This window comes from Tenrec ecaudatus, chromosome 13 (assembly GCF_050624435.1).
Source record: "Tenrec ecaudatus isolate mTenEca1 chromosome 13, mTenEca1.hap1, whole genome shotgun sequence".
Classification (NCBI taxonomy): Eukaryota; Metazoa; Chordata; class Mammalia; order Afrosoricida; family Tenrecidae; genus Tenrec; species Tenrec ecaudatus.
The window spans coordinates 3,092,918-3,117,845 of NC_134542.1; the positions used below are offsets into that span (position 1 = coordinate 3,092,918).

At 55.6% G+C, this 24,928-nt stretch overlaps 1 protein-coding gene across 23 annotated transcripts in view; it reads right to left on the reverse strand.

Moving 5' to 3' along the window:
• The window catches only part of LRRFIP1 (LRR binding FLII interacting protein 1), a 124,872-nt gene that overhangs the window by 66,682 nt on the left and 33,262 nt on the right, over positions 1 to 24,928 (reverse strand). The window contains exon 1 of one of the 23 annotated variants that reach the window (XM_075529216.1): positions 14,588 to 14,925. The exons of 19 other annotated variants lie outside the window; for them this stretch is intronic. In XM_075529216.1, coding sequence (XP_075385331.1) covers positions 14,588 to 14,653 — 66 coding nt within the window. In that variant the 5' untranslated portion in view covers positions 14,654 to 14,925. Of the gene's footprint in view, positions 1 to 14,587; positions 14,926 to 24,928 lie in introns of those variants that run through there. 3 more of the 23 variants (XM_075529222.1, XM_075529229.1, XM_075529232.1) reach the window with 3 other exon arrangements.

The following is a 24,928-nucleotide window of genomic DNA, read 5'->3' on the forward strand; positions in this document are numbered from 1 at the left end:
ACCAATAGTGGGTGGGAGGGTCTGGGACCACCTCGCCTTTCAGGAAATATCCTAACACCTTTTCTAAACTGTGGCTCAGGGGTAAAGTCCTCAACCTCCACGTGGGAGATCCAAAGCGTCCTAGTGGCAGAGTGGTTACACATCAGGCTGATGACTGCAGGGTCAGTAGTTCAAAACCACCAGGCTCTCCGTGGGAGAAAGATGAGGCTTTCTACGGCTGTAAAGATTTGCACTCTTGGAAAGTGACAGGGGCACTTCTTCCCTGTCCTGCAGGGTCACTGTGAGATGGGATCAACTCAAAGGCAGTGAGTTTGAGTCATTTGAGTGTGGGAGATCCAGGTTTGATACCCAGTCAATACATCTCATACAAACCCATTGCCCGTCTGTCAGCGGGGGCTTGTGGGTTGCTAGGTTGCTTAATAGGTTTTATCAGACTAAGACTCGGAAGAAAGGCCTGGCCGACTACTTTGTGAAATCAGCCAGGGAAAGCCTAATGGCTCTTTAAGGGAGGGCTCAGGGCCGGGCACTGTTTCCTTCCTCTGAGCCTGGGATTGCCGGTGACAAGAGCTGGTGGGTGGCGGCTAACAGTCCCAGGAATCCCAGGAGGAAGCTTAGAGAGGTATAGGAGTCACTGCCGCTTCCTTGAGAAACACTTTGCCACCAGCCACTCACAGGGGAGGAAGTATTGGAGCCTTAAAGGGCAGCAGGATGTTGGGGTCTGGGGGCCAACCTCACAGCTCTGGAAGCCAGTCCCCTCCTCTCCAACCCTGCCTCCATGCAATGCTGGGGCAGGGGGTGGGGGTGAGAGGGGCTGGATTTCCAGAACAGTCTTGGGGAGTATAATTTAGACGAACTGCCTGTAGTTAGCTTAACTCGCACTGCAGTCTCTGTGCACTTTTCTACCTTTGGGTTTCGATGGAAGACTGATAGGGAGGTGGTGTGTGATGACGGCTCTGCCTGGAGGCGCATGCAGACAGGGCTCATGCTTGTCACTCTCACTGTTCGATCTGGTCGTCACGCGGGATGCTGACAGCTTGTGGCTGGTTATCTTGTGACTTGAATCATGGACAGTACCTGGAAGAGTGCACGACCCCCGCCTGAATGGATTTTACATGCAGGTTAAGCGAGAGCCCCGACTCTGTTCTGAGCAATAGGGGTGCCCTGGCTGTTGTCTGTCCCCCTTCTGGGTCACCTTCCAGGAAACGCCTTTCTCTTCACTTGCACTTGGTGAAATGGCTCTGTTGCTCCAGAGTAACAACTGCTTCTGCATGTGGTTAAGAGTTGGGCTTTGATCTGGAAGGTAAGCTGTTTGAAACCACCAGCTTCTCCCTGGGAGCAAGAAGAGGCTTTCTACTCGTGTCAAGAGTGACAGTCTCGGAAACCCACAGGGGCAGTTCTACCCTCTCCAGTAGAGTCCCCTGGAGTCACCTAACTGCAGGGCGTTTAGTTGGTTGAGTGATGCCTTTGGTCCACAGAAAGGCTGGCCAAGGAGCGCCTTTCTCCTGGGTGTGTGTCAATGACGCCCCGAGGGGCTGTGCACACAAAGGCCAGGCTGTGCTCCTTCCAGGGGGCTTTCCATACTAATTACCAGCTGGGCTCTCCACCTCAGGCTGACAGGAGCACTGGCCCTGGGGGTTCTGAGGCTGTAACTCCTACGGGAGCAGAAGCTTTGCTTGGCTTTTCTCCCTTGGAGCTGCGGGTGAGTTCAGACTGCTGCCCTTGGGTTGGCAGCCCAAGGTGTGAGCCACGACACACCGCCAGGGGTCCTAGGGTACAGGACTGAATGACTGGTAGCATTTTTCCCCAGGACACAAGTGACAGCTGTCATCTGTCATCAACAACCTCTTAGGAAATCAGGAGGATGGAGCAGGTGAGCTACCCAGGTGAGACCTCCACCTCCACCCCAGACCCTTGCCACCGAGCCGATGCGGACTCCTGAGGACAGAGTGTGTGGCTGGGCAGGCCTGCCCACCAGGCTTCCTGGGTTGGAATCAAGTAGTAGATTGTCAGGCCTTTCTCCTGGGGGTCTGAACAAACAGCTTGTGATATCCAGGGGCACAGATGAGGGCCAACATCTGCCCCCCACTCGCTGCCCACTCGCTGCCATCGAGTCCATGCCGACTCCTAACAACCCCATTGTTAGGGTGGAACTGTCCCAGTGGGTTTCTGAGGCTATAACTCTTTATGGTAGCAGAAAGCCTCGACTTTCTCCCTTGGAGGGGCTAGCGGTTTTGAACTGCTGACTATGAGGTTAGCAGCCTACAGACTAACCACTAGGCCACCAGGGCTCCTGAGAGGAGGCCTACACAGAAGCAGTTTTGTTTCAAAACCAGCAGCTCTCAGCCACGCCGTGGCTCTTCCTGGGGTGCTGAGATCTGAGGCACGTGGTGAACCTGGGCTGAGCCCTCGGTCGGTGGCAGGTATGGCCCCATGGAAACCACGAGGCTGAGGCACCCAGCCCTTCCCACTTCCTGCTCCAGCACTTAGCCCTCGATGGCTCCTCCAGGCCAGCTCCCCAGATCCGTGGGCTCTAAAAATAGGGTGTGATTCTGAGCAGCTGAGCAGACAGGCCGACATGTCTTTCTGCTCAGAAGAGACCAGCACCAGACGCACACCTCCAGGCGGCGGCCAGCTGCTGGCCTCAGCCACACATGTCCAGGGCCCCTGAGACTGACAGACACATCTCAGTCTCCAGAGAACGCCCGGCCAGACATCACAGTGTCCCCTGAGGCCAAGTCCAGGGAGCCTGCCCTTCACAGTCCAGACTGTGGTGATAGTCAACTCAGGCCATGGAGGACCCCTGCAGGGGAGGGCACCCTGGACTTGTTGGGGGGAGTGGTCATAGCGATGGAGCACAGAGGCAGGGCCAGAGGTGCTGACCACCCTCACCCTGCAGGGTGGAGGGCTGGCAGCTCAGAAGCGAGGGCAGCATGGTGGACTTCAGCTGGTTAACTCAGGACTGGAAATGAGGAGGGATGACCGCTAGAGCAGGCCTGGGGCCTCTAGGTGGACACTGCCTCGTCCCCGACGCCTGCAGACGGAGAGAGAGGGCCCAGGAAACAGTCTCAAATGGGGAAACCAGTCCTGCCTCTCTGGCAGGCAGACCTAAGTCACATGAGCTGGGCAAATTCCTTCTTAATCTTCTGAGCATCACTTCGCAGTGTGGGGGGAGGGGGTCAGGCTGTGAAATTGCTAAGTACTTCCTGCTCTGCGGTTCACAGCCTCTGTGGAGGCCAGAAACCCACCCGGGCAGTTCTATCCTGCCTCGTAGGGGTGCGGGAAGAGCCCTGGTGGCACAGTGGGTTAAGCACTGGGCTGCCAATCTGAAGGCCCGTGGTTCAAACCCACCAGCCGCTCTGTCTGCGCCTGACAAGATTCACAACACTGAACGTCTCCAGGAGCAGTTCTGCTGTCCTATTGGTTCCCCTGGAGTGGGCACGGAACCGCAGCAGAGGGTCTGGTTGGGGTTTATCTGCACCAGAGGGAACCCTGATAGCGCAGTGGGCTGTACAAACAAGGCTGGTGGGTCTAATCCAGCAGCCGCTCTGAGGGGAAAAGAGGAGGCTGTCTGCTCCAGGAAAGATGGGGAGCCTGGGAAACCCCGTGCGGTCATGCCACTCTGTCCTCTGGGGCTGCTGTCAGTCAGAGTGGACTTGATGGCAGGGGCTTCAGTGTGTCCGTGCCAGAGGGGAGGGACTGCGTGCCGGCACTGTCCCCAGACTTCTCTCCCGCCTGTCCCACACCATGCCTCCGGACTTTATTTTGTTTCCTAACGTAAATAAAAGATAAAGAACGCTCTTACAGGCACCTCGGATACCAAATACCTTGAGTTTGGAGCTGTGGACTTCTAGGCTGCTGACTGCAAGAAGAGGGTTTTCTGAGTTACAGCCTCGAAACCCCCTGAGGCAGGTCTACTCTGTCCTGTAGGGTCACAGCGAGTCAGAATCGACCCCTGGCAGGAAGTTTTGAAATTTTATATCAAATAGCAGAGTCCCAGGGGCACAGTGGGTGACAGGTTGGGCTGCTCACCACAGGTCGGCTGTTCAAAATCAGCAGCCGCTCCTCGGGGGAAAGATGAGGCTTTCGGCTCCTGTACAGCGTGACCGTCTTGGAAATTCACTGGAGCAGTTCTACCCTGTCCGATAAGCTCGCTGTGAGTTGGAATCGACCCGATGGCAGCGAGCACCTATCAAACGACACATCTGCGTTCGTTGGGAACAAGCAAGGGATGCGGCCTTTTCAAGTGCAGCGACGCATGACCCGGTCCTGTCCCACGACCCAGGCAGACTGCGGCTGAGTGAGGACGATGACGGACCTGTGGACATGGTTGGAGGAGGAGATGCCTGGCCTCCTCTGAATCACATTTCCCTTGGGCCTCACCTTGTCTAGAAGCCAGCTCCTGGCCAGGTGACAAATTCCTATCTAGTTTGGGATCTGGCTCTACCCTCTCACCTTTACCTGCTCTCCTGTAATCACCCAGATCTCCCAGCAAGGCTTCCGCCCAGCAAGGCTGCAGAAAGCCCTATTTCTCCACAGAGTAAGAGGGTTCTGCCCTGACAGAGTTTCCCTACCCCAGGACTCATACGCAATAGATACTTGTGGTACTTACATCATCTGGTGTCAATTTGGGACTTGAGAGGATAAAGAGTGAAGGGCTGGAATCTAATCTATCAATTAGGTCATAGCCTATGAGGACTCTGTGTGGGCATGGCTTTCCCCCTGAGGATTCTGGGAAATCTACTCTTTCCTCCTTGGAGGTGGGAGACACCTCTCTCTCTCTCTCTCTCTGCTTACTCCCTGGGAGACATTGCAGCTGACAAGACAAATGGAACTACTATAGTGCCCTGAGCTGGAGAAGCCACATGGACCTACCCTGATGCAACCAGACCTCTGAAGCTGGAAACGCCACATGGAGACCCCTGCCAGCGCTGAGATGCTTACAACGCCACTGGACCCTGTGATCTACCCACTGGCCTGTGATCGTCCTGCATTCGGCATCATGTCATTGCACGTGTTTCATGAGTCTGAAAAGGACTTTATAGATTGATGTCAGACATATGGGCTAATGGACTTAAAATGGGCTTAGACTGGAATGGGTTGAGATGCTTTCTTAATGTACAATTACCCTTTATATAAAACTCTGACTCATACACATATGAGTTTCCATGGATTTGTTTCTCTAGTCGACCCGGACTAACACAATACGCATGATTACGGATGAGATTGTGTCACCCCAAAGTATGTGTTCCACACAACTCACTGCCACCCAACACACTGCCTATGTGTCAACGCTGACTCAGAGCGACCCCCCCACCCCCCATCCCCGTGAACTGTAATTGCCCAGTATTTCCCCCGAAGAGCTGCTGGTGGTTTTGAAGTGCCAACCATGCGGACCGCAGCCACTAAATCATGTTAGGAGCACCTGGGGGTGCCATCTCACTTGGGACTAGGGGCTTCCTTGTTCTGTGGATGGGTCACAGCTGTGTCGATTTTGACTCACGCAACCCTACCCTACGGGACAGAGAACTGCTTGCTCCCCAGGGTTTCCAAGGCGCAACTCTTTATGGCAGCAAACAGCCTCATCTTTCTCCTGGGGACAGGCTGGTGGGGGTGGGGTGAGGGGGGGGGTGGAGAGGGTGAACTTCAGCCCCACACTTCAGCTGGGGAGCCACCAGGGCACCTAGTCAGAGAGAAGCCAGTACAAGGGGAGGAAAGACGGATGTCCCGTGGAGACGAGACGGTGGAGGGCGGGAGTTCCCCTGGAACTGTAAACTGTGAGAAAATAAACGTATGTTTATTAAAACCATCCCCTTGTGGTATTTCTGTTAGAACAGTGCCAGGCTAGAACGACGTGGCCATAAAGGAGGTGCCGTCATTCCTGTCCCCAAAGAGCGGGTCCCTCCCTTGCCTGCATCTGGGGGTGGAGCACACACCTAGAAGAAAGGCAGCTCTGGAGTCAGCTGGGGAAGCCAAGGTTACAATGTTGCCCTCGGGTGAAAACTGGCAGACCCGTTTCTGTAGCTCTTTCCTCTCTGCCCTGCTTCCCCTTCCTCAGAAACTTAAGACACTGCACAGGCTCTGGGTGGAAATTGCGGGCACAGAGAAAACAAATCTTTGACGAGGCATGGGACAGGTACTCTTCCTCTCCCAGGCAGCCTCGCCTTGTGAAAAAAGAAGCCCTCTAGCCTGGAGATTGCAGTGCCGGGAGGCAGAGACGCCTACGGCAGCGATGGGAACAGCACACCACAGCCAAGCCCCCCAGAGCCCTGTGGCCCGGGACCGAGCCGAAGTCTGCGTGACAGCTCACGATGGGTACCTGAGTTTGGGACAACCCCCTCACCTCTGAGGAACCCTGGTGGCTTAGTGGGTCCCATGCTGGGCTGTTAATCTCAAGGGCAGCAGTTCACAAACAAGAGGTGCCCTGTAGGAGAAAGGAGAGATTCTGACTCTTTGGCACCCACAGGGCTGTTCTTCCCTGTCTGATGAGTGTTGGGGGCTCTAACCTCGGAGCTCCTGCTGCCTCTCGCTCCGTATATTCAACCACAGGCGCTACATGCTATTGTGGAGATGTACCGTATATACTCGAATATAAGCCAACCCGAGTATAAGCTGAGGTACCCAATTATTACCTGGGAAACCAGAAAAACTGATTGACTCGAGTATAAGCCTAGGGTGGGAAATTCAGGGTGTGAATTAACTCAAGAGGCCAGAGGGGAGAGACGGAGCGCAGCCCACAGACACACCCTCACCAGTTCAGCTGCCGGCGTAAGTGAATCCCTATGGGTGCTTCTGCGAATTGGAGCCGTCCACGTCATAGGACGGGTCTGGATTGGTTAGATGTGAGTAAATGAACATTCAAAGCCCTGCAGTGTCAGCGGGGCTCTGAATGAACAGCGGAGGAACGGCAATCACCCGGGAGATGTTACACCTTGCAGGAGTACCACTGACCTGTGTATAAGCCGAACCCCAGTTTTTCAGCACATTTTTTGTGAACAGGCTTCAAACCCACTGCCACAGAGTCAATTCTGACTAATACCCACTGGAGGGAGGGAGGGATGGAGGCAGCACTCCCACCCCCAACCCCACCCCGCCCAAGCCGGTTTTCCATCCTTACGGGAGCAGTAAACCTCATCTTTCTCCCGAGGAGCGGCGGGTGGGTTTGCACAAGGAGTGGCGGGTAGGTTTGTACGGCTGGACTTGGTGGTTAGCCGGTCCACTCTAAGGCCCTCTTCCTTGCGAGCCGGAGGGCGGGGTGTGCTTAGGGCCCATCAGCGGATGGAGGGATGAAGGAGGCTCAGAAGGGACCCACAGTGCACAGATGAGCCGCCAAGCCCTGGGATCCGGCCAGCCTCGACCACGCCACACTGAGAGCAACAGGCTGGGTGCCAAAAGCACACGTTCTGTCTGCTTTCGGTTATGTGAAATAAACACAGAAATCAGAAATGATGAGTGGATGACCGGGGATGGGAGGGGCAGAGAGAGGCTTTCTCCTTCCGGGAAGAGTGACAGTCTCGGGGCGGGAACCTACAGGGGCAGTTCCACCCTGTGCTACAGGGCCACCCTGAGTTGGCGACAATGGCAGTGAGTGTGGTTTGTTTTTTTGGGGGGTGGAGGTGGGCTTGGGGTGTGTGTGCGGAAGGGATGCATCCAGAGGAAGGGTTTGTCCATTTCTTCACAGGCCACCGGGATGCTCTTTGGTAAACGGTCTATTCATGCCTTGTGCCCACTTAGGGAAGGGGTTGTTTGTGTTTTTCTCGTTAAGATGTTGTTTCCTGTAGACTTAGGAGACTAGCCCTTTATCTGATGTATCATTACTAAGTATCACCCCCACCCCCACCCCAATCTGTAGCTTCTCTTAACTCTCTTGATGCACATAAATGTCATCTTTTTAGAAGGTCTCAGGCCTTCCCTGTATCTGTCTTCTGTCATGGGGATATTTTTCAGGATGTTCAGAAGCGTGTTCACACTGTGTGCCGGGGCTCCTACATTTGCTCCTCTTTTGTCTGTTGATGGTCTTTCTGGTTGTGAGGTTTATACTGAGACTGCTGATCCATCTCAGTTCGATTTTGTACATGGTGTGAGGCTTGGGTCCGGTTCCATCTCTGGCAGGGGAGGATGCAGTTTTCCAGGCATGGTCTCTTGACAAGGCTGTCTCTCTTCCCCACGTGACGTGAAACAATGTGGGACGGGGTTGTGAGGATAGACGGACCACCCAGAGTTCCCACACGTCACTGGATGGCACTCCTGGAAATTGGGGAAATGGCGTGTGCTTTGTCATGAATATTCTTACCCTGGCAAAAACCAAGCAGCGAGGCCAGAAAAGAGTTCTCCTTAAAACAAGACCCGTCGGACACAGCAAGGGCTTGCTAAAGGGGAACAGGTATGGTGCTGGCCGGACCCCTTCTAGCTTGGCTAAGTTAGCAAGACCAAGAGGCGCATACCAAGACCCCTACCTAGCCGCCTGGGCGGGCTGAGAAGGTGGGTGGGGACATTTCTCAGGTGGCATTTGGTGTTGTTGTCAGGTGCCCCGAGGTCACTTCAGACGCACACTGAAACTGATGCCTCTGCACAGCAGAACGAGTCACCACCCAGGTCCTGTGCCACCTTCACGGTAGTCCTTGTGTGAGCCCATTGTTGCCTGTTTTTTTGCTGCCCCTTTACTTTTCCAGACAGAGGTAGGTGGATTGGTCTACCTACACCAGCGGTTCTCAACCTGTGGGTCCCGACCCCTATGGGAGTCCAATGACCCTTTTACAGGGGTCCCTAAGAGCATCGGAAAAAACATTTTTCCGATGGTCTTAGGAACCGAGACACTGCTCCTCTATCCATCTCCAGGTGGGTCTGCCCACATGCAGATATGCTGATCTGGTGAGAAAGACGTTATCTCAACCTTCAAACTGACATTGGCTTTTTATGCATACTGTTGCAAAATGTAGCAATGTAGTTTACTGTTGTTATATTAAGACTGTTACCCACGCTACACCACGCTTCAAGATAGTTTCATTTATTTGTAATTACAAATAAATAGTTCACAATATATAATTACATATTGTTTTTGCAATTCGTCACTATGTTTTAATTATGCTCAATTTGCAACAATGAAAATACAACCTGCCTATCAGATATTTACATGACGATTCATAGCAGTAGCAAAATTACAGTGATGAAGTAGCAACAAAAATAATTTTATGGCTGGGGTCACCACCACATGAGGAACTGTAATCAAGGGTCACGGCCTGAGGAAGGTTGGGAACCCCTGCTCTACAACTTTGAATCCACGCCTCCTGACCCTTCTCCCAGGGAAGTGACCCACCCACTGCCCCAGGCAACACACACAACACACACACATTCCCTAACTCACTGCCACTCAGAGTCACTTTGAGTCCAGTCCTGTCCTAGGACAGGGTAAAACTGCCCCCATGAGTTTCCAAAACTAATTCTTTGCAGGAGCAGACTGCCTCACCCCGCTCCTGAGTAGCGGCTGGTAGGTCTGAACTGCTGACTTTAAGGTGAGCAGCCTGATGCGTAACCGCTGTGCACTCGATGGGAAGGTTTGATTACCACGAAGAGTAAATCCTCACTATCATGATGTCAACTCAACTCAACTTCTCTAGGACGCAGCTGTGAAGCTGGTCCGACCCCACCCTCACCCCCCACCCCCTCAGTGAAGGGCGGTCCTAACCTTCCCAGCCAGGTGTTCTGGTTTAGAATCTGGCCCCAGTGAAGGGCGGTGGTAACACCAAGTCAAACCCGGGGCAATTCTGAAAGATGAAATCTCAGGGGTGGGCAGAAGAAGGCTTTGCTTTGCTTAACTCTGTGAAAGAGACCGATTTAGGTAATTGCCTCCAGAGTCCAGCTGGGCTGCTAACCACCCGGAGGGTAGTTCAAATCTCAACAGCTTTCTCCTGTGGAGAAAGAGGAGCCTGCACTCCAGTAAAGATGTACAGTCTGAGACCCATAGGGCAGTTCTCCCTTGTCTTCCATGATCATTGAGTCAGAAACAACTTGATGGCAGTGGGTTTGGTTTGGGAGAGAGTTTGGGGGCATAGTGGGCTATGTGCACTGAACTGCTAGCCACGAGGTCAGCGGTTCAAACCCACCAACCAATCTGTGGCACAAAGATGAGGCTGTCTATTCCCGTAAAGATGGACAGCTTTGGACACCCCGGGACAGTTCTGCTCTGTCCTACAGGTTGTGATAGGTCGGGAGGGACTTGGTGGCAGTGCGTTTGGCTTGAGAGTCTGAACCATGAAAGTTCTTACAGATCTATTCCAGGAAAATAATTCCTTAAAAAACCCAACCCAGCCCAGGACGGATAAACCGGGAAAGCCAGCAAGCAGAATAAGGGTTTGGGGTGTGGGGGGAAGGGTAAAAGGGAGCTGATATCAAGGAGGTCAATGAAGAGGATGGTTTGAAACTGGTCGTGGCAGCAAATGGACAATACTGCTTGATGTGCCTGAGATAGGAATGTTCCTGTACTTGCTCCCAATAAAATGGTTTTGAGAAAAAATAAAAACAAAGACAAGAATAGGCGCCCCAGGCAAAGCTGGTGTGGCCTCAGAGCAGAACAGTCAACCCAAGCCAGGCTCATTGCTACCCAGTCAGTGCCAACTCATGCTAACCCCACAGGACAGGGCAGAGCTGCCCCTGTGGGTTCTGGAGACTGTCACTCTTGAAGGGGGTTGAAAGCCGGGTCTTTCTCCCATGAAACAGTGAAGGCAACCGGAATGCTTCCTGGCCTGGCTCCTACAGTGGGAGGTCACAGGCTCAGTGACAGAAGCACAGGTGGCCAGCTGTGGCCTCTGGGGCCCCAATATTTTGGAAACAATGGCCCAGGAAGAAGGCAGCACACACAGTTCCTGGGTTGAGCTTGATGCTTACAGGGGTCGCAGACTGCCCCCCTCAACAACCCCTTCTGAGACCTGAGCAGCAGGCCCCGCTGGGCCTAGGTCCTTCCAAAGAGCCTGGCTGGGGCTGGTCCTATCAGCTAGTGCTCAATCCACTCAGCCAGGCCACAGCCTTGACACTCTAAATAGTCAACTTCCTGTGCAGCGGGGTAGGGCGGGTGGCCCGGGCCCTGGGTCTGCGAGTGGCTTCCGCTCGCTCACACTATCGACTTGGGCCAGCACAGAGGGGAAACGCCACCTCCTGTTGTGGCCCCCGGAAGTCACCTCACAGGCCCAGCAAGGACCCAGACCTGCTCCCATCAACAGTTACAGTCTGGGGAGCCCACAACAGGGCCCTCCCTATGAGTCAGCATCGACTTCATGGCAGTGGGTTTGGTTTAGGTTTATGGTCCCTGCTTGGGAAAAATCCAACGTCCCTATGAGAGCCACTGGGTCCCTGTGTTCAGAACCCCACCCCGAGCGGCAGTGGGGTGGCACCAACTTGGCACTGAGCTCGCCCGTGGAGATGTGGGCAGACACCTGCAATGACCATTGAGAGGGGATCTGGCAGCCTGTGTGTGCAGGTTCGGCCCCAGCCCCTCCTCAAGCCAGCGCTGAACACTGACAAGGGCGATCGGTCTATGGACAGAGGCCAGCAGTGACACAACAGCCCGCCCACACGGGAAGTTACAAAAGCCAAAGAAATGTGACAGCTAACTGCTCTCCGGCCCAGATCCAGGGACACTGGGGCTGCCAACCCCGCCCTCCTCAGGACCCCAAGGTGGTCTCCAACCTCATGGAAGCCCCAAACCTCAGCACATGTGGTGGGTCAGGGCTAGAATTCTCGCCTTTCATGGGGAGACCCGGGCTCAAGTCCTGCCAGTGCACCTTATGCACCGCTACCGCCTGTCTGACCACCAGTCTGTCCGTGGAAGCTGGCAGATGGATACCACCCTGAGCAGGTTCCAGAGGAGTTTCTGGTCCAAGCTGACCTGGAAGGAGGGCTTCCCAGAGCTCACAGGAACTGGGACTAAGAGGTCATGGGATTTCTCCAGGAACCTTTTGAAGCCTCCTGCCACTGCCATGAAAATTCCCAAGGACTGCACCGTCTGACCCCCAGTTGATGGTGGGAGTGGCACTGGACCCAGCAGCATACGTTCTGCTGTGCATGAGGTCACCCTGACTCACTGGATGCAATGTCAGCCAACGATCACAGTCCCAGGGCAGGGGGACCCTTCCTGCAGCAAGTGAACGGGCGTGGCTGAGTGTGAGGTGCCCACTGGTCTCCAGCTAGGACACTGCTCCTTGCAGTGGCCATGGGTCCCTCCCACTGAAATGCACCCCACCTCCACTCATCACCCCCACCCCAGATGTCAACCCTGGGCACACAGTGGCATCTCACTCTGGTTTCTCATGCTGCCATGTGCAGAGTCCACCCTGACTCATGCCAGCCTGCAGGGAAGAGCAGCACTGGGCCACCCGGAATCCTGGGCTGTGATCTTTAGGAAGCGGCTCCCGCAAATAAGGTCCAAGCCGAGTGCTTACCCACTGTGCGCCACCAGGACGCCGTCTGCACCCAAGTGCCACTCTCGAAGAAAGCGTCCTGCTACTCAAAACATGCAGCCCTGAGCCTTGAAGTCAGTCAGTTGCCATCAGAGAGCCTTACGTTTGTAGGTCCTATGGCCACCTTGGGACCCAGGCGAGCTTCAGGAGAAACAGGCTCCTGGAGGCGGGGCAGTGGAGCTGAGACACAGGGCACACACACGCTGTATTGGGCCAGCACCACCCACCGACGGGAGGAATCAATAAGCACTAAAAATAACCTCCACAAGCAGGGCAGGCTTCATGGCCAGAGGAATGCTGTCACAACCTCTAAGAGCAGCTTGTGGCTTTCCGGGGTTCTGGAATCGGAGGGCAAGGGCTGGTAGGCAACCAGCATCTGTCCTAGGCTCTTGTCCTGCTCCAGCTCTGTGACGCACCATCCTAACCCAGACCCTGTGTCTGGGCCCCAAGTGTCCAAGGGGACAGGCAGCCAGTGCCAGAGCACACAGGGCCGGCTGTCCCCCAGCCCAGCTGTTACCAGACAGCCTGCAATAGCCCAGGGCAGCACTCTACCCCTCTCTGTTCAGCTCTAGGTGGTCTCTAGGGCTCCTCTGAGCACCCATTACCTCAGTAGCAGCAACACCCCCCCCCATTTCCAGGACCCTTTCCTGATTACTTGGGAGCCCTGCTAACTCACTGCGGGCTCTGCTCTGGGCTGCTCACCAAAAAGCCAGCAATTCAAACCCACTTGCAACCCTGTCGGAGAAAAAGGCGGCTTTCTGCTCCTTGGGGAGATTTACTGTCTCAGAAGCCCTCATGGGGCAGTTCTACTCTGCCCAATAGGGTCGCTGCAGGCAGAAGGGACTCGATGGCAGTGGGTTTGGTTTGGTTTTCAACAGTGATCCGGCAGCCCTGATGGCTCAGTGTGTTAAGCATTGGGCTGCCAGCTGCAAGGTCAGCGGTTCAAACCTCACCAGTTGCTTGGAGGCAGCCTGCTCCTACAAAGATTTACAGTCTGGGGAAAGCGAGGGAGCAGTTCTCCTCTTCTGTAGGAGCCCTGGTGGTATAGTGGGTAATAACCACAAGGTCAGAAGTTCTAAACCACCAGTGGCTCTGAGAAAGCTGAGCCTTTCCACTCTCATCAAGAGTTAGTCTTGGAAACTCACAAGGGCAGTTCTACCCTGCCTGGTAGGCTCTCCCATAAGTGACCTTGAGCCCAGATCGCAAAGTCCAGCCCACAGAAGCAACAGCCCAAAATGGGGGCCAGGGAGAAAGTAGCCTGTGGTCATTGGAAGCCAGGGCAGGCCTCTCTCTTTCCGGCGCAGCGCCAAGGGCAGGGCCTGTCTTACTCATCTCTTGACTCCTTGGAAGCCAAGATGATTAATTCCTACCTGGCCAAGGAGCCAACGTGCCCACAAAGTCCGACCAAGGGAATGGGACTGGATGCCTCCACCCCTCTTCAGGGTTAGCTCAGTCAATGTTTCTTTTCCTAAGTGCCCCCCACCCCCAACACTTTCACCTTTAAACGCTCTGTTCACAATCACCTCCGTCCCTGCCTGGGGTGGTGGCCAGCTTCCCCAGACCCGGGTCCCTCCCCTGATTGGGCCTGCAGCTGGGCACCAGGGAAAGGGTTCCTGGACTCCTGGCTTCAGCCCCCAGTTGTCTTAGGGATCAGGGTGGGCAGGGCATTCACTAAGTCCAGTTGAATGCCGATTCGGAGAACCGGAAGGACAGGGTAGGGATGCCCCGTAGGGTCTCCAAGAAGGTCCTCATAGGAAAGGGCAGGCACAACTCTCTTCCAGGACCGGCTGGCTGGCAGGTTCTGGAGGAAAGGTTGAACCCTGACCTTGGGGTTAGCCGCTGGGCGAGCACTTTCACCTCGGCACCCCCTGGGCCTGGGAGGGGCACCGGCACGAAAACTCGCGGGCTCAGCTACTGGGCGTGCACCTCTGGGCGATCGCCGCCGGGGTCACCCGGCCAGGGATCCCGTCCCACTGGGGGTCGCGCACGGCTCCCTCGTGGCCAAGGGCCGGCGGAAGTGTCCCGTGTCCCCGCGCGCTCACAGCGCCGTCCCCGCCCCAGGCCTCACTCCGCTCCCGGAAGACCCAGCGGGGAACCTGGGACGCCCGCCCCGTACAGTCCCGCGGGTCCCGACCTACCAGACGCTGCGCCTCGGGGCTCAGGCAGTCGATTTCGCCGCCGCGCGCAGCCGGGGAGCTGGCCATGGCGCCGGAGCCTGGGATCGGAGTCTCGTCGGCCGCACACCCGGTCCCCGGCACGCAGGCAGCCACCCACCCGCGCGGAAACGCGCCGCCCGGCTCGGGGCGGGGCGCAGGTGGCCGCCCCGCTCCGAGAGGAGGAAGTAGGGGGCGGGGGCGCGCCCTGGTGGGTAGCCACGCCTGCGGGAATCCCAGGCGGCGGGAAGGGAGGCTGCTGGCAGGGTGGGTTGGAAACGGTGACTTCAGGGGAAGGGTCGCCACGGAAGAGCCTACAAAGGGGAGTGGTCCGCCAGGGGAGGAGTCTGCGCGCGGCCGGGGGTCACCAGGGAGGGGGGCTTGTGTGGGGTGGGGACCTGCCCGGGAAGGAGGTCGCAGGGAGGAGAGGTCCAGGGGGCGGGGGCGGTCCAGGGGGTGGGGCTGGAGGGATGGAGCCAGCGGGGCGACTGGGGTGGGTCGGTGTCGGGCAGAGGGCGGGGTTAGCAGAGGCTCTGCCTTCTGACAGGATACAAACTCAAGTCACGTGTTCCCTTACCTACCGGCCCAGGGAACCCCGCTGGCACGTGACACCAGATGGAAAGACCCCAGCGGCTTGGCACCACGCGGTTGCCTCGCTGGGTGCGATTGAGGCTGGAATCAGGGTCCCCGAGCGGCGGGGGGAGTCCCAGCACCCCTCCACCAACCGCAGAGCTTGGCCCTCTGCAGAGAAAGCCCATGTTCCATGCCATTAAGAAACACCAAGAGCAGCTGACTCTGTCCTATGGGGACACGTGTCACACACCCTTCTAATCACACTCGCAGCTCCTCAGTCCATCCTCTGGCCTCCAGGAAGGGATGCCCACCCGCCTGCGCCACCAGCCTCCTGCTTCTGGGGGACCATTAAAAGTCCCCAAATCCCCAACAACCACCACCCGCCTTCTGCTCTTCTTGTGGCCGCTCTCACCTCATGCATGCATTGCCACCCCCCACCCCCACTGTGCTGTGCCCCAAGCTGCCAAGGGTCGCTGGCTGGTTTAGGGGGATCTCGGCTGGAGGATCCACGCCCCATCACAGTCTGACCAGAGGGGTGAAGCAGGGCACCCACCTTCCTGCCCAGCTCTCTCCTTGTCTAGATCCTGCCCATCAGAGCCCAACCTCTTGCCCCTCCAAGAGGAACAGACAAAAGAAAAGAAGCGGGGTCTGTGGGCCACATTGTTCCCAGCATCCAGGAAACAAAACAAATTGCAGCCAGCCAGCATTACCTGGTTGGGGCTCCAGGGATGGGCTGCCCAGGTGGGAGGGGCTAGGAGAAGGTAGATGTGCAGAGGGGAACGTATGCTCAGCACCCACCTGAGGAGAAAGTGGTGGTGGGAGAGGGAAAAGGGTGTTCAACAGGGCCACAGGCCAAAGGGTGAACGGGAACTCGCAGAGCTACTAACCCAGAAGAGAGGCCTGCATTCTAAACCTCCATCACTGGAAACCCCGCAGAGCTCAGGCCACCCTGACACGGGCCTGGTCTCCATGAGCCAGAGTGGACCTTGAGACCGTATCTCCCAGGACAGGGACATCTGTCTCCCCAGCCCGAGGCCCCGTCCCAGCTTTAGGCAACCAGGGCAGGGATATGGGGAGAAGAAGCAGGCTCTGGGTTAACAGCTGGGAACAATGTGGCCCATAGACCCGGCTTCAGTTTCTTGCTCCACCATGTGGTGCTGTGTGGCCTTGAGCGGGTGACTCCGTGTCACCGGGGCCCTCTCCAACCTGAGAATGTCCACAATGTGCCTAACACTGAAGCAACCCCCCTGCCGTGGGTGAGTTAGGCCCAAGGCGTTCCCCGCGGGACCACAGGGCCCTGTCATTGACAGGAGCGTGCTGCCTGACCCTCCCCCCGAGCTGACTGTCCCATCTTTCTCTAGACTGGCCCATCTCTCTCCCATGGAGCTGGGTTTGAACTCTAGGCCCGTTTCAGGGTGAGCAGCTGAGTGCTTAACTGCTGCACCACTAGGGCTCCTTTTCCTGGAAGAAGAGAACACAGGGGGCTGGCCACGGAGGATACACTCGAATGGAGCTGGGTCGAAAGGAAGCCCACTGCCCTCCACTCAGTCAATTCTGACTCCTAGTGACCAGGTCCCTAGCAGAGTAAAACTGCTCGGAGGGTGTCTTAGTGGGGCCACAGCCTCAGCTTTCTCCTTCCGAGTGGCTGCTGGATTTGAGGCTGACGCCCACCTTCCCATGAGCAGCAAGCACTGTGGTCCCCGGGCTCCTGGTATTGGGGTGCCTGGCTGTGTGTCTGGACTGCAAGGTCAGTGGCAAGAGCATTGCCTTCTCCCCTTGGCTAGGGCTGCGTGGGGCCCACCGACTCCTACAAGGCAGGCTCTGGATGTCCAGGTCCTTCTGAGCTGCTAGTTATCAGGGGCTGGCACTCAGGCCTCACTGTCCGTCCGCATCACCGCTGAAACCTAGGACCCCATGGAGGGGTTAGCAGGCTGGGCTGCAGGCCCTGAGGGGCCTCGCATGTCAGGGGGTGCTGGAACTCTGCGCCCTTCTCTCGTTCTCCAAACCAAACCACCATCGGCCTGGGCTGGCCCCTGTCAGCTAAGATGGCAGGTGGCAACTCGTGCCAGGAGTGGGCTCCCGAGGACATGAGGTGTGTTCTAGAAGCGTCCACATCCAACTGTGAGGCAGACGCCAGAGGGTGGTCTCATAGCCACTTTGTGCTGTGTCTCCATGAAGCTGTCTCAGCAGCCCGCCTGGGCTGGGACGTCAGCGTGGCTGTGAGGATGCCACAGGACCGGGCAGAGTTGCCACGACTCAGAGCCAGCTTGGCCGCTGACAGTAGCTGCCACTACTACCACCCCTCCCGGATGCTCCTGGGACCTGGTCTTCCCAGGGAGTATCAGGAGCCCCTGGGGGATCACATGGCACAGAAAGGCTGGGTCTTTGAACTGGCCCTCTGCTCCGAGGGAGGAACGCCTGCCGACCCGTCTCTGTGATGATTCCAGCCAGGGAAACTGTATGGGGCAGCTGTACTCTTGCCACACCTGTCTGTGGCTGTGACTCAAACGCTGCTTGGTGCCAGGCAGTCACAACAAGGTGGTGAGAGAATTGGCAGCCGGAAAACAAGGAAGGAGGAGGGACATCTGCTGGAACCCCAAAGCCCACACTCACTGCCACGAGTCCATTCGAACTCTGCGCGACCCAATAGGACAGGGTAGATTGCCCCTAGGTTTCTGAGACTCTCACTCTCTACGGGAATAGAAAGCCCCATCTTTCTCCTGGTGGATTTGAACCGTCTCCTTGAGGTTTGCAGCCCAACACATTCCTCACCAGCCATGCACCCAGGACTCCTTTTGAGGAGACACTTGATGGACAAGAAGAAAGAGTGCTCCTGAGAGACAAGGATGGCGAGACTTCATGCGGTATACTTTGGACATATTAACAGGAGGGACCCGTCCTTGGAGAGGGACATCAAATTGAAGTCCTGCATGTCCAGGGTTCCTGGGATTTGTGTGCATTTGATGAATGGCAGGCCACAGCCCTCGTGGACAGAGGATGTGGGAGAGGGTCTTTGGCAAGGGGAGGCTTGTTGGTTTGTCCCCTGTTTTTATGGAAGGGACTTGGGTCAGTTTGGAGGCTGAAAGGACAGTGAAAAAGATGGGGAGTCACATGGAGAGGGAGACAGGTGACTCTGGGGGAACTGGCAGATGCCAGTCTGGGAGTTGGCTTGATTCTCAGCTATGAGGTGGTCATGGGGGCAGTGGGGACTGCGTAGGAGTGAAGACCAGGTGGGGAGGGGTGGAGAAAGCAGGAGCAACTATTCCCAGTGTGGGGGTGTTGGTCTCAGATGAAGATGGGGGACCACACAGGAGGATAAGTCTGGGGGGGGCTCACCTGTCCTACCCAGGGCCCTGTGCTCAGTTCTGCACTCCCATGAGCCTCAGGGACCCGACAGCCAAGCCATCCTGGTGCTCAAACAGGCAGAATCCCATTTAAAGAGATTTCAAGAGAACTTTCCTTAGTCAAGAGGTCCAGTTTCCAAAGTATCCCTGCAAAACTGGCTCTGCTTTTTCCCATCATCCTGCGAATCGGCTGCACAGAGTGACCCCAGAGTTCCCCCCTTCCCAGAGGGTCCAAGGAGACTCCACAAACCCATCCTGGCAAGCACCTCTTCGAGAAAGCAGCTGTCTTTTTTGCCTTCTTTTGCAATAACTTCTGTGTGTGAATTAGGTTGGAGTTTACATTTCAGATCATCATTTTCATTTCCATATTCGGCTGCTTAAACAGCTTCTCAAACCTCCCAACAGAGAACAGCAGCTTTTGGTGAACAAAGTGAGCTGTGAACCTCAAGGGCGCATGTCCTGAAAATACCGAAAAGCCGACAACGAGAATCCATGATGCATGTCCACCACGTACCCGGGGACCCGGAGAAGTCCCCTCGCTGGATGGGCCGCAAAGACAAGACTCTCCACATCTGTTGTCCACGGAGCATGGACGCGGCGCAGGAAAATCAGCTCCATTCTCCACATCTGCACCCAACGCTTCGCAGACGATTCCTGGAGCCCATTCCATCTCAGAGAGACCCTACAGACCCAGCCCATTGGGCTTCTGAGGCCAGAAAGCCTTCTGGAAGCAGACAGCCTTTTCTTTCTCTGTGGGGTGGCTGGCCTTACAATTAGCAGCCAGCACGTCACCACTGACTGTCTCCCGACAGAAAGCCCACTCACTGATAATAATAACCCCTTCACTTGGACTTGAACCCAAACCAGACTCAGTGATAATAACCCCTTCATATAGACTTGAACCCAAACCAGACTCACTGCCACTGAGTCAAGGCCGATTCTGCTGCGCTGCAGGATAGGTGAGCGCTGCTCCCATGAAGCTCCAAGACACTAACTCTTTACAGCGGTGGTTCTCAGTCTGTGGGTCTCGACCCTTTTGGGGTCAAACGACCCTTTCACAGGGGTCACCTAAGAAATACATGTTTCCGATGGTCTTAGGAACCGAGACACCACTCCTCTATCTGCATCCAGGCGGTCCGCCCACATGCAGATCCGCCCACATAGCAGCACCCGGCGTGAAGACTATGACCCAGGCTACACCATGCTTCAAGACAAAATCTCATTGATTTGTCATTAGAAATAAATAGTTCACAGTATAGAATTACATGTTGTTTTTGTGACGAATCACTATGCTTTAATTATGTTCAATTTGAAACCATGAGAATACATCCTGCCTATCAGATATTTACACGATGACTCATAACAGTAGCAAAATGACAGTGATGAAGTAGCAACGAAAATAATTTTATGGCTGGGGGTCACCACCACATGAGGAATTATATTCAAGAGTTGCGGCTTTAGGGAGGTTGAGAACCACTGTTTTGCAGGAATAGAAAGCCCATCTTTGGAGAGGCTGGTAGTTTTGAACTGCTGGCCTTGTGGATCGAAGCCCACTGTGTAACCTCTCTGCTACCAGGGCTCATCCTCAATCTACACTGGGGCTTAAGAGAGGACCGTCCTCCCCCCAACAAACCCTGTCATCGACTCCATTCCGACTCACAATGACCCTAAAGGGCCAGGCAGACCTGCCCCTGTGAGTATGAGACTGTAACTCCTTGTGGAGTAGACAGCCCCGTCTCTCTTTCTCTCAGGACATGCCTATATACAGAAGCACACCAAAAGCAGGGTGTTTACCAAGTACATTTCCCTTTCTCTCTGAGTCCGGACATCCTGCTCGCTAGTGCCACATTCGGGGAAAGGCTAGGGCTGTCCTGCCACACAGAGTACCCACTCCATCTGTACCCCATTAGCTGAAGACCAGGAACCGTCCAGGTTGAAATGTGATGGACAAAAGTCACGCACGCACACAACAGGGCCTGCGAGGGTCTCCTGGGCTTCCCGATCTGAGTTTGAACTCAGCCCATAGCCACCGGCACTTCTGAGGAATTAAAATTCCCGGGAGCCAAACACAGGGAAGGAGACAGAAGGCAAACCCAAACGTCAGCAGGACGGGGTCGAGCACCCCTCCCCCCAAGAAGCCATCTCTACTAAGCTCTTACTACCGAGTGGATTCTGATGCACAGTGACCCAGCAGGACAGGCAGAACTGCCCCGGTGCGTTTCCAAGATGTGACTCCTTAGAGGAGAGGGAAGTCTCATCTATCTCCCAAGGTAGCATCTGAAAACCCATTTTTCCAAGGAAAGGAATTTCCAAAGGGCAACATGAAAAGGATGCACTGCTTAGCACAAAACACAGAGCTCAGAACACGCACACAGGACATAGCCAGAACACACACACACACACACACAGCACAGAGCTCAGAACACGCACACAGCACATAGCCAGAACACACACACACACAGCACAGAGCTCAGAACACGCACACAGCACATAGCCAGAACACACACACACACACAGCACAGAGCTCAGAACACACACACACAGCACAAGCTGAGAACACACATATACACAGCATCGAGCTCAGAACACACACAACACAGAGCTCAGAACACGCACACAGCACATAGTCAGAACACACATACACACACAGCACAGAGCTCAGAACACACATACACACACAGCACAGAGCTCAGAACACACACAGCACAAGCTGAGAACACACACACAGACAGCATCAAGCTCAGAACACACAGACAGGCACTGCACACAGCTACACACACAGCATCGAGCTCAAAACACACACACACACAGCACAAGCTGAGAACACACACACATACAGTACAGAGCTCAGAACACACAGCACAGAGCTCAGAACACACACACACAGCACAAGCTGAGAACACACACACATACAGTACAGAGCTCAGAACACACACGCACAGCACACAGCTACACACAGCATCGAGCTCAGAACAGACACACACAGCACAAGCTGAGAACGCACACACAGCATAGCGCTCAGAACACACACACACACAGCATAGAGCTCAGGACACACACAAACAGCATTGAGCTCAAAACATACACACAAACACAGCACAGAGCTCAGGACACACACACACAGCATTGAGCTCAGGACACACATCTACCAACATAAAGGTTTGCTCCCCTTTGTACTCCAGCCCCCCCCCCAAATGTCCCTCCAGAGAAGTCATCACCAGGCTAAAGGGAAGTACCAGATTTGGTGGTGGTGGCTTCCCGCTCCACCTGGCCTGGCAGTGGCACCTGCCTCCTATTGTCTGGGAAAGCCTCACCTTGTGGGGATGAAGCTGCTACAGAAATTCCAAGGGGAGCCTGGGGAAGAGGCAGGATCTGCAGGCCGGAGACATGTTTGGAGGAGAGTGGAAATTCTGGAATAACTGGAGATCAAATAGCCACTCCTGAGCAAGTCAGATCCACGCACCCTAAAGAGGTCAATTAAAGAGCCTCTCTGCCCTCCCCCTCGCTCCCCCTCCCTCCTGGAGTCATGGGGGGCGGGGCTTCCGCACACTCCAGGCTGGAGGCAGCTGAGCAGTGGGTGGGTTTGGTAGGACTGGGGTCCATGGGTTTTTGGGGGACGCCCAGGACCCTCTTCTGAGGCCTCTCTGGGTGGAGTCGAACCTCCAACCACTCAGCTGGCAGCTGAGTGAGTTTTCCACGTGCACCAACCAGGGGAGTTTCCATGGTATCAGACTCCTCCCCGACACTCCCCCACTTCCACCCACTCCGCAGGTCCCTGACCCGGAGGAGCCCCGGTGGAGCAGCGGAGAAATGCTGGGCTGCTAACAGAAAGGTCGGGGTTCAAGCTCACCAGAGGCTGCCTGGCCCTGGAGAGCAGTGGTTCTGGAAAACCTGCCCATCAGCTCTTCCCGGTCCCCCAGGGTCGCTGCCTCTCGGGTGTAGGTGTGGATTGTGGGGCTTGGAGGTGCCTCTGTTAGGCGTTATATGGAAACTCTCCTCCAAGCCCAGCTGGGCAGGTGTCACAGCGTGACCAGCTATGTCCCTGGTCTCGTCCCCATCCCCAGTCGTGTCAATTCAAAGCCTCAACTGGCTGAGACCACCCGGTGAACAACGTCCCCAGCGGAGACCTCCTAACCTCCAGGGCCATGAGCCTGCTTCAAAGGTGGTCACACGAGGGAGCTCAATGACTTAGCACAGATTCAGACCCTTGCCACCCCCGCACCCCCGCAGACACCGCCCAGAGGCATAGTTCCCCAGGGAGCATTCCAACACATCACCTAATAACCATCCTGTTGGGCACCCCAGGTCCCAACTCCGAAACAGGCCAACATCTGGGTGTGAGCGTGAAGCCAGGCAGATGCCGCTGCAGGTAGAGAGTCAGAAAGGGCCCAGACCCAGACCCTGCCCCTGGCCCCACTGCCACCTGGACCAAAGAACCACACCTGTCACTGTCCAGTCGACGCCAACTCAGAGTCACTTCGAAGGGCAGAGCTTCTAAAACCGCCCCAGCGGTTCCAGCAGCCTTACAGTCTTACAGCAGACCGTCTCATCTTTCTCCCACCGAGTGGCTGGTGGGTTCGAACCACCAACCTCTCGGCCGAGTGTTTAAATACCATGCCACCAGAATCCTTCCACTGTGCAGAGCGGACGCTCGAAAGGCCACTTCCACAGGACAAGGGACAAGGTCTAAACATCGATGGCGAGGTCTTTAGTGGACATGCAAGCACTCCGCTGCCAGGGGCAGCCCCAATGCCCGCAGAGGAGGTGCTGCTGCAGGGACAGCTGCCCTGAGCTCTGCCTGTCACTTCGGGGCACACACACCGCCATTCTGCAAGCCCAGAAAGGCTGGGATGACAGCCCACATGCAGGTCAGTGAAGGTGTAGGTTCTGTGGTCTTTTCTGAACTCATTTGGATTAGATAGAAAGCTTCTTTCGGCACGTTGGCAGCTCTGAGTGGGCTAGTTCCTGCCCAGACTCCATCCCCAACCAGTCCAGGCTCCGCCTCTCAATGCTCCGCCCAAGGGCGTCCAGGCTCCGTCCCATCCAGGTACTTTATACCCAGTTCCGGCTCTGCCCCCTTCAGACTCTACCCACTTACAGGTCCAGGCTCCATCCAGGTTCTGTCTCCCCATCCAGGCTCCACCCCCGTCCTGGCTCCGCCCCACCCACAGTCTCCTCCTGTCCCTGTCCAACCTAGAGCATTCACATCACCTTACTGTCATTTTCCTTTTTCAGAACCTTGGTAGGGCCCTTTCTGAACTCAGGATTAGGACACCCTCACACAGGCGCGGGCTGGACAGGCCGGGGGATACACCAAGGCTGCTCCTCCTCACGAGGTCTGAGCTCAAATCGACAGTCACCATCCAAGGGGCAAGCCTGGACCGCTCCTCAGACAGCGAGAGTGAAGAATATCAAAGGCTCGTGGACGCAGGGCCTGATGGGTCCCTGGAACTGCAGCCTCCGCCTCTCAGACACGGAGAACTAGATGTGCCTGGGTACCCCTGCTGACCAATCTGAGTGGGGTCAGAGTAGGAGGGCCTGGACAGAGTGGGACAAAAATGTGAAACAAGATCTAAAATCATTAAAAAAAATTTAAAGACAGAGAGTGCAGGCTTACTGGTCTGATACTGGCGGAACCCCAAGACTGGGACTTTCAAAGTCAGAAGCAAACTCACCTCACCTCCAGGGCTTATCGATCAGCCAAGGGACAGGCAGGCCTACCAATAACTCGAGGACAGAAGGCTGGACAGCAGATCACGAGGGTGGCTTGCAGAAAACTTAGAGGGCGGCAGGAAGGGGCAGCAAAGAAGGAGGCATGGAGACCAGAGGGAACGTGGGGAGGAACTGGAGATGGGGGGGAGGCAATGGGTGGAGGAAGAGGGAGTTTCCCAGATCAGTTCAACCATCTGAGATCAAGAGTTCAGAGAGGCCGGAAAGGAGGAGGGATGGAGTCCGATGGAAACGGAAGGTGGTGGAGCTAGCCTGGTGACACGGTACACAACACAAACATAACACAATCAGGTGACACGGAGCACGCACACAGTGTAGGAATCCCGGAATGGAAAACCAATTTGCTCTTGTAAACGTTCACCCAAATTACCATAAAAGATGAAGCATTTGTAGGTAAACTGCGGGGTGGGGGTGTAAAAATCACTATTGTCGGATGTGGTAGCCAGACGAGGCTTTTTACTCCCTGAAAGAGTTACAGGCTCAGAAACTCACAGGGGCAGTTCTACCGTGCCCTTTAGGTTGGCTGAGTCTGCGTTTCTGTTGATGGGAACGGTGCAGGGTTTGAGTTATACACGTTTGTATTTCATCACTCTCTCTCTGTCCTGACACTTTAGGGTCATTCCTGAGTGTAGGGAGCATCGTCTACAAGCAGTTACACATTTTATCTGCTGCCGGCCCA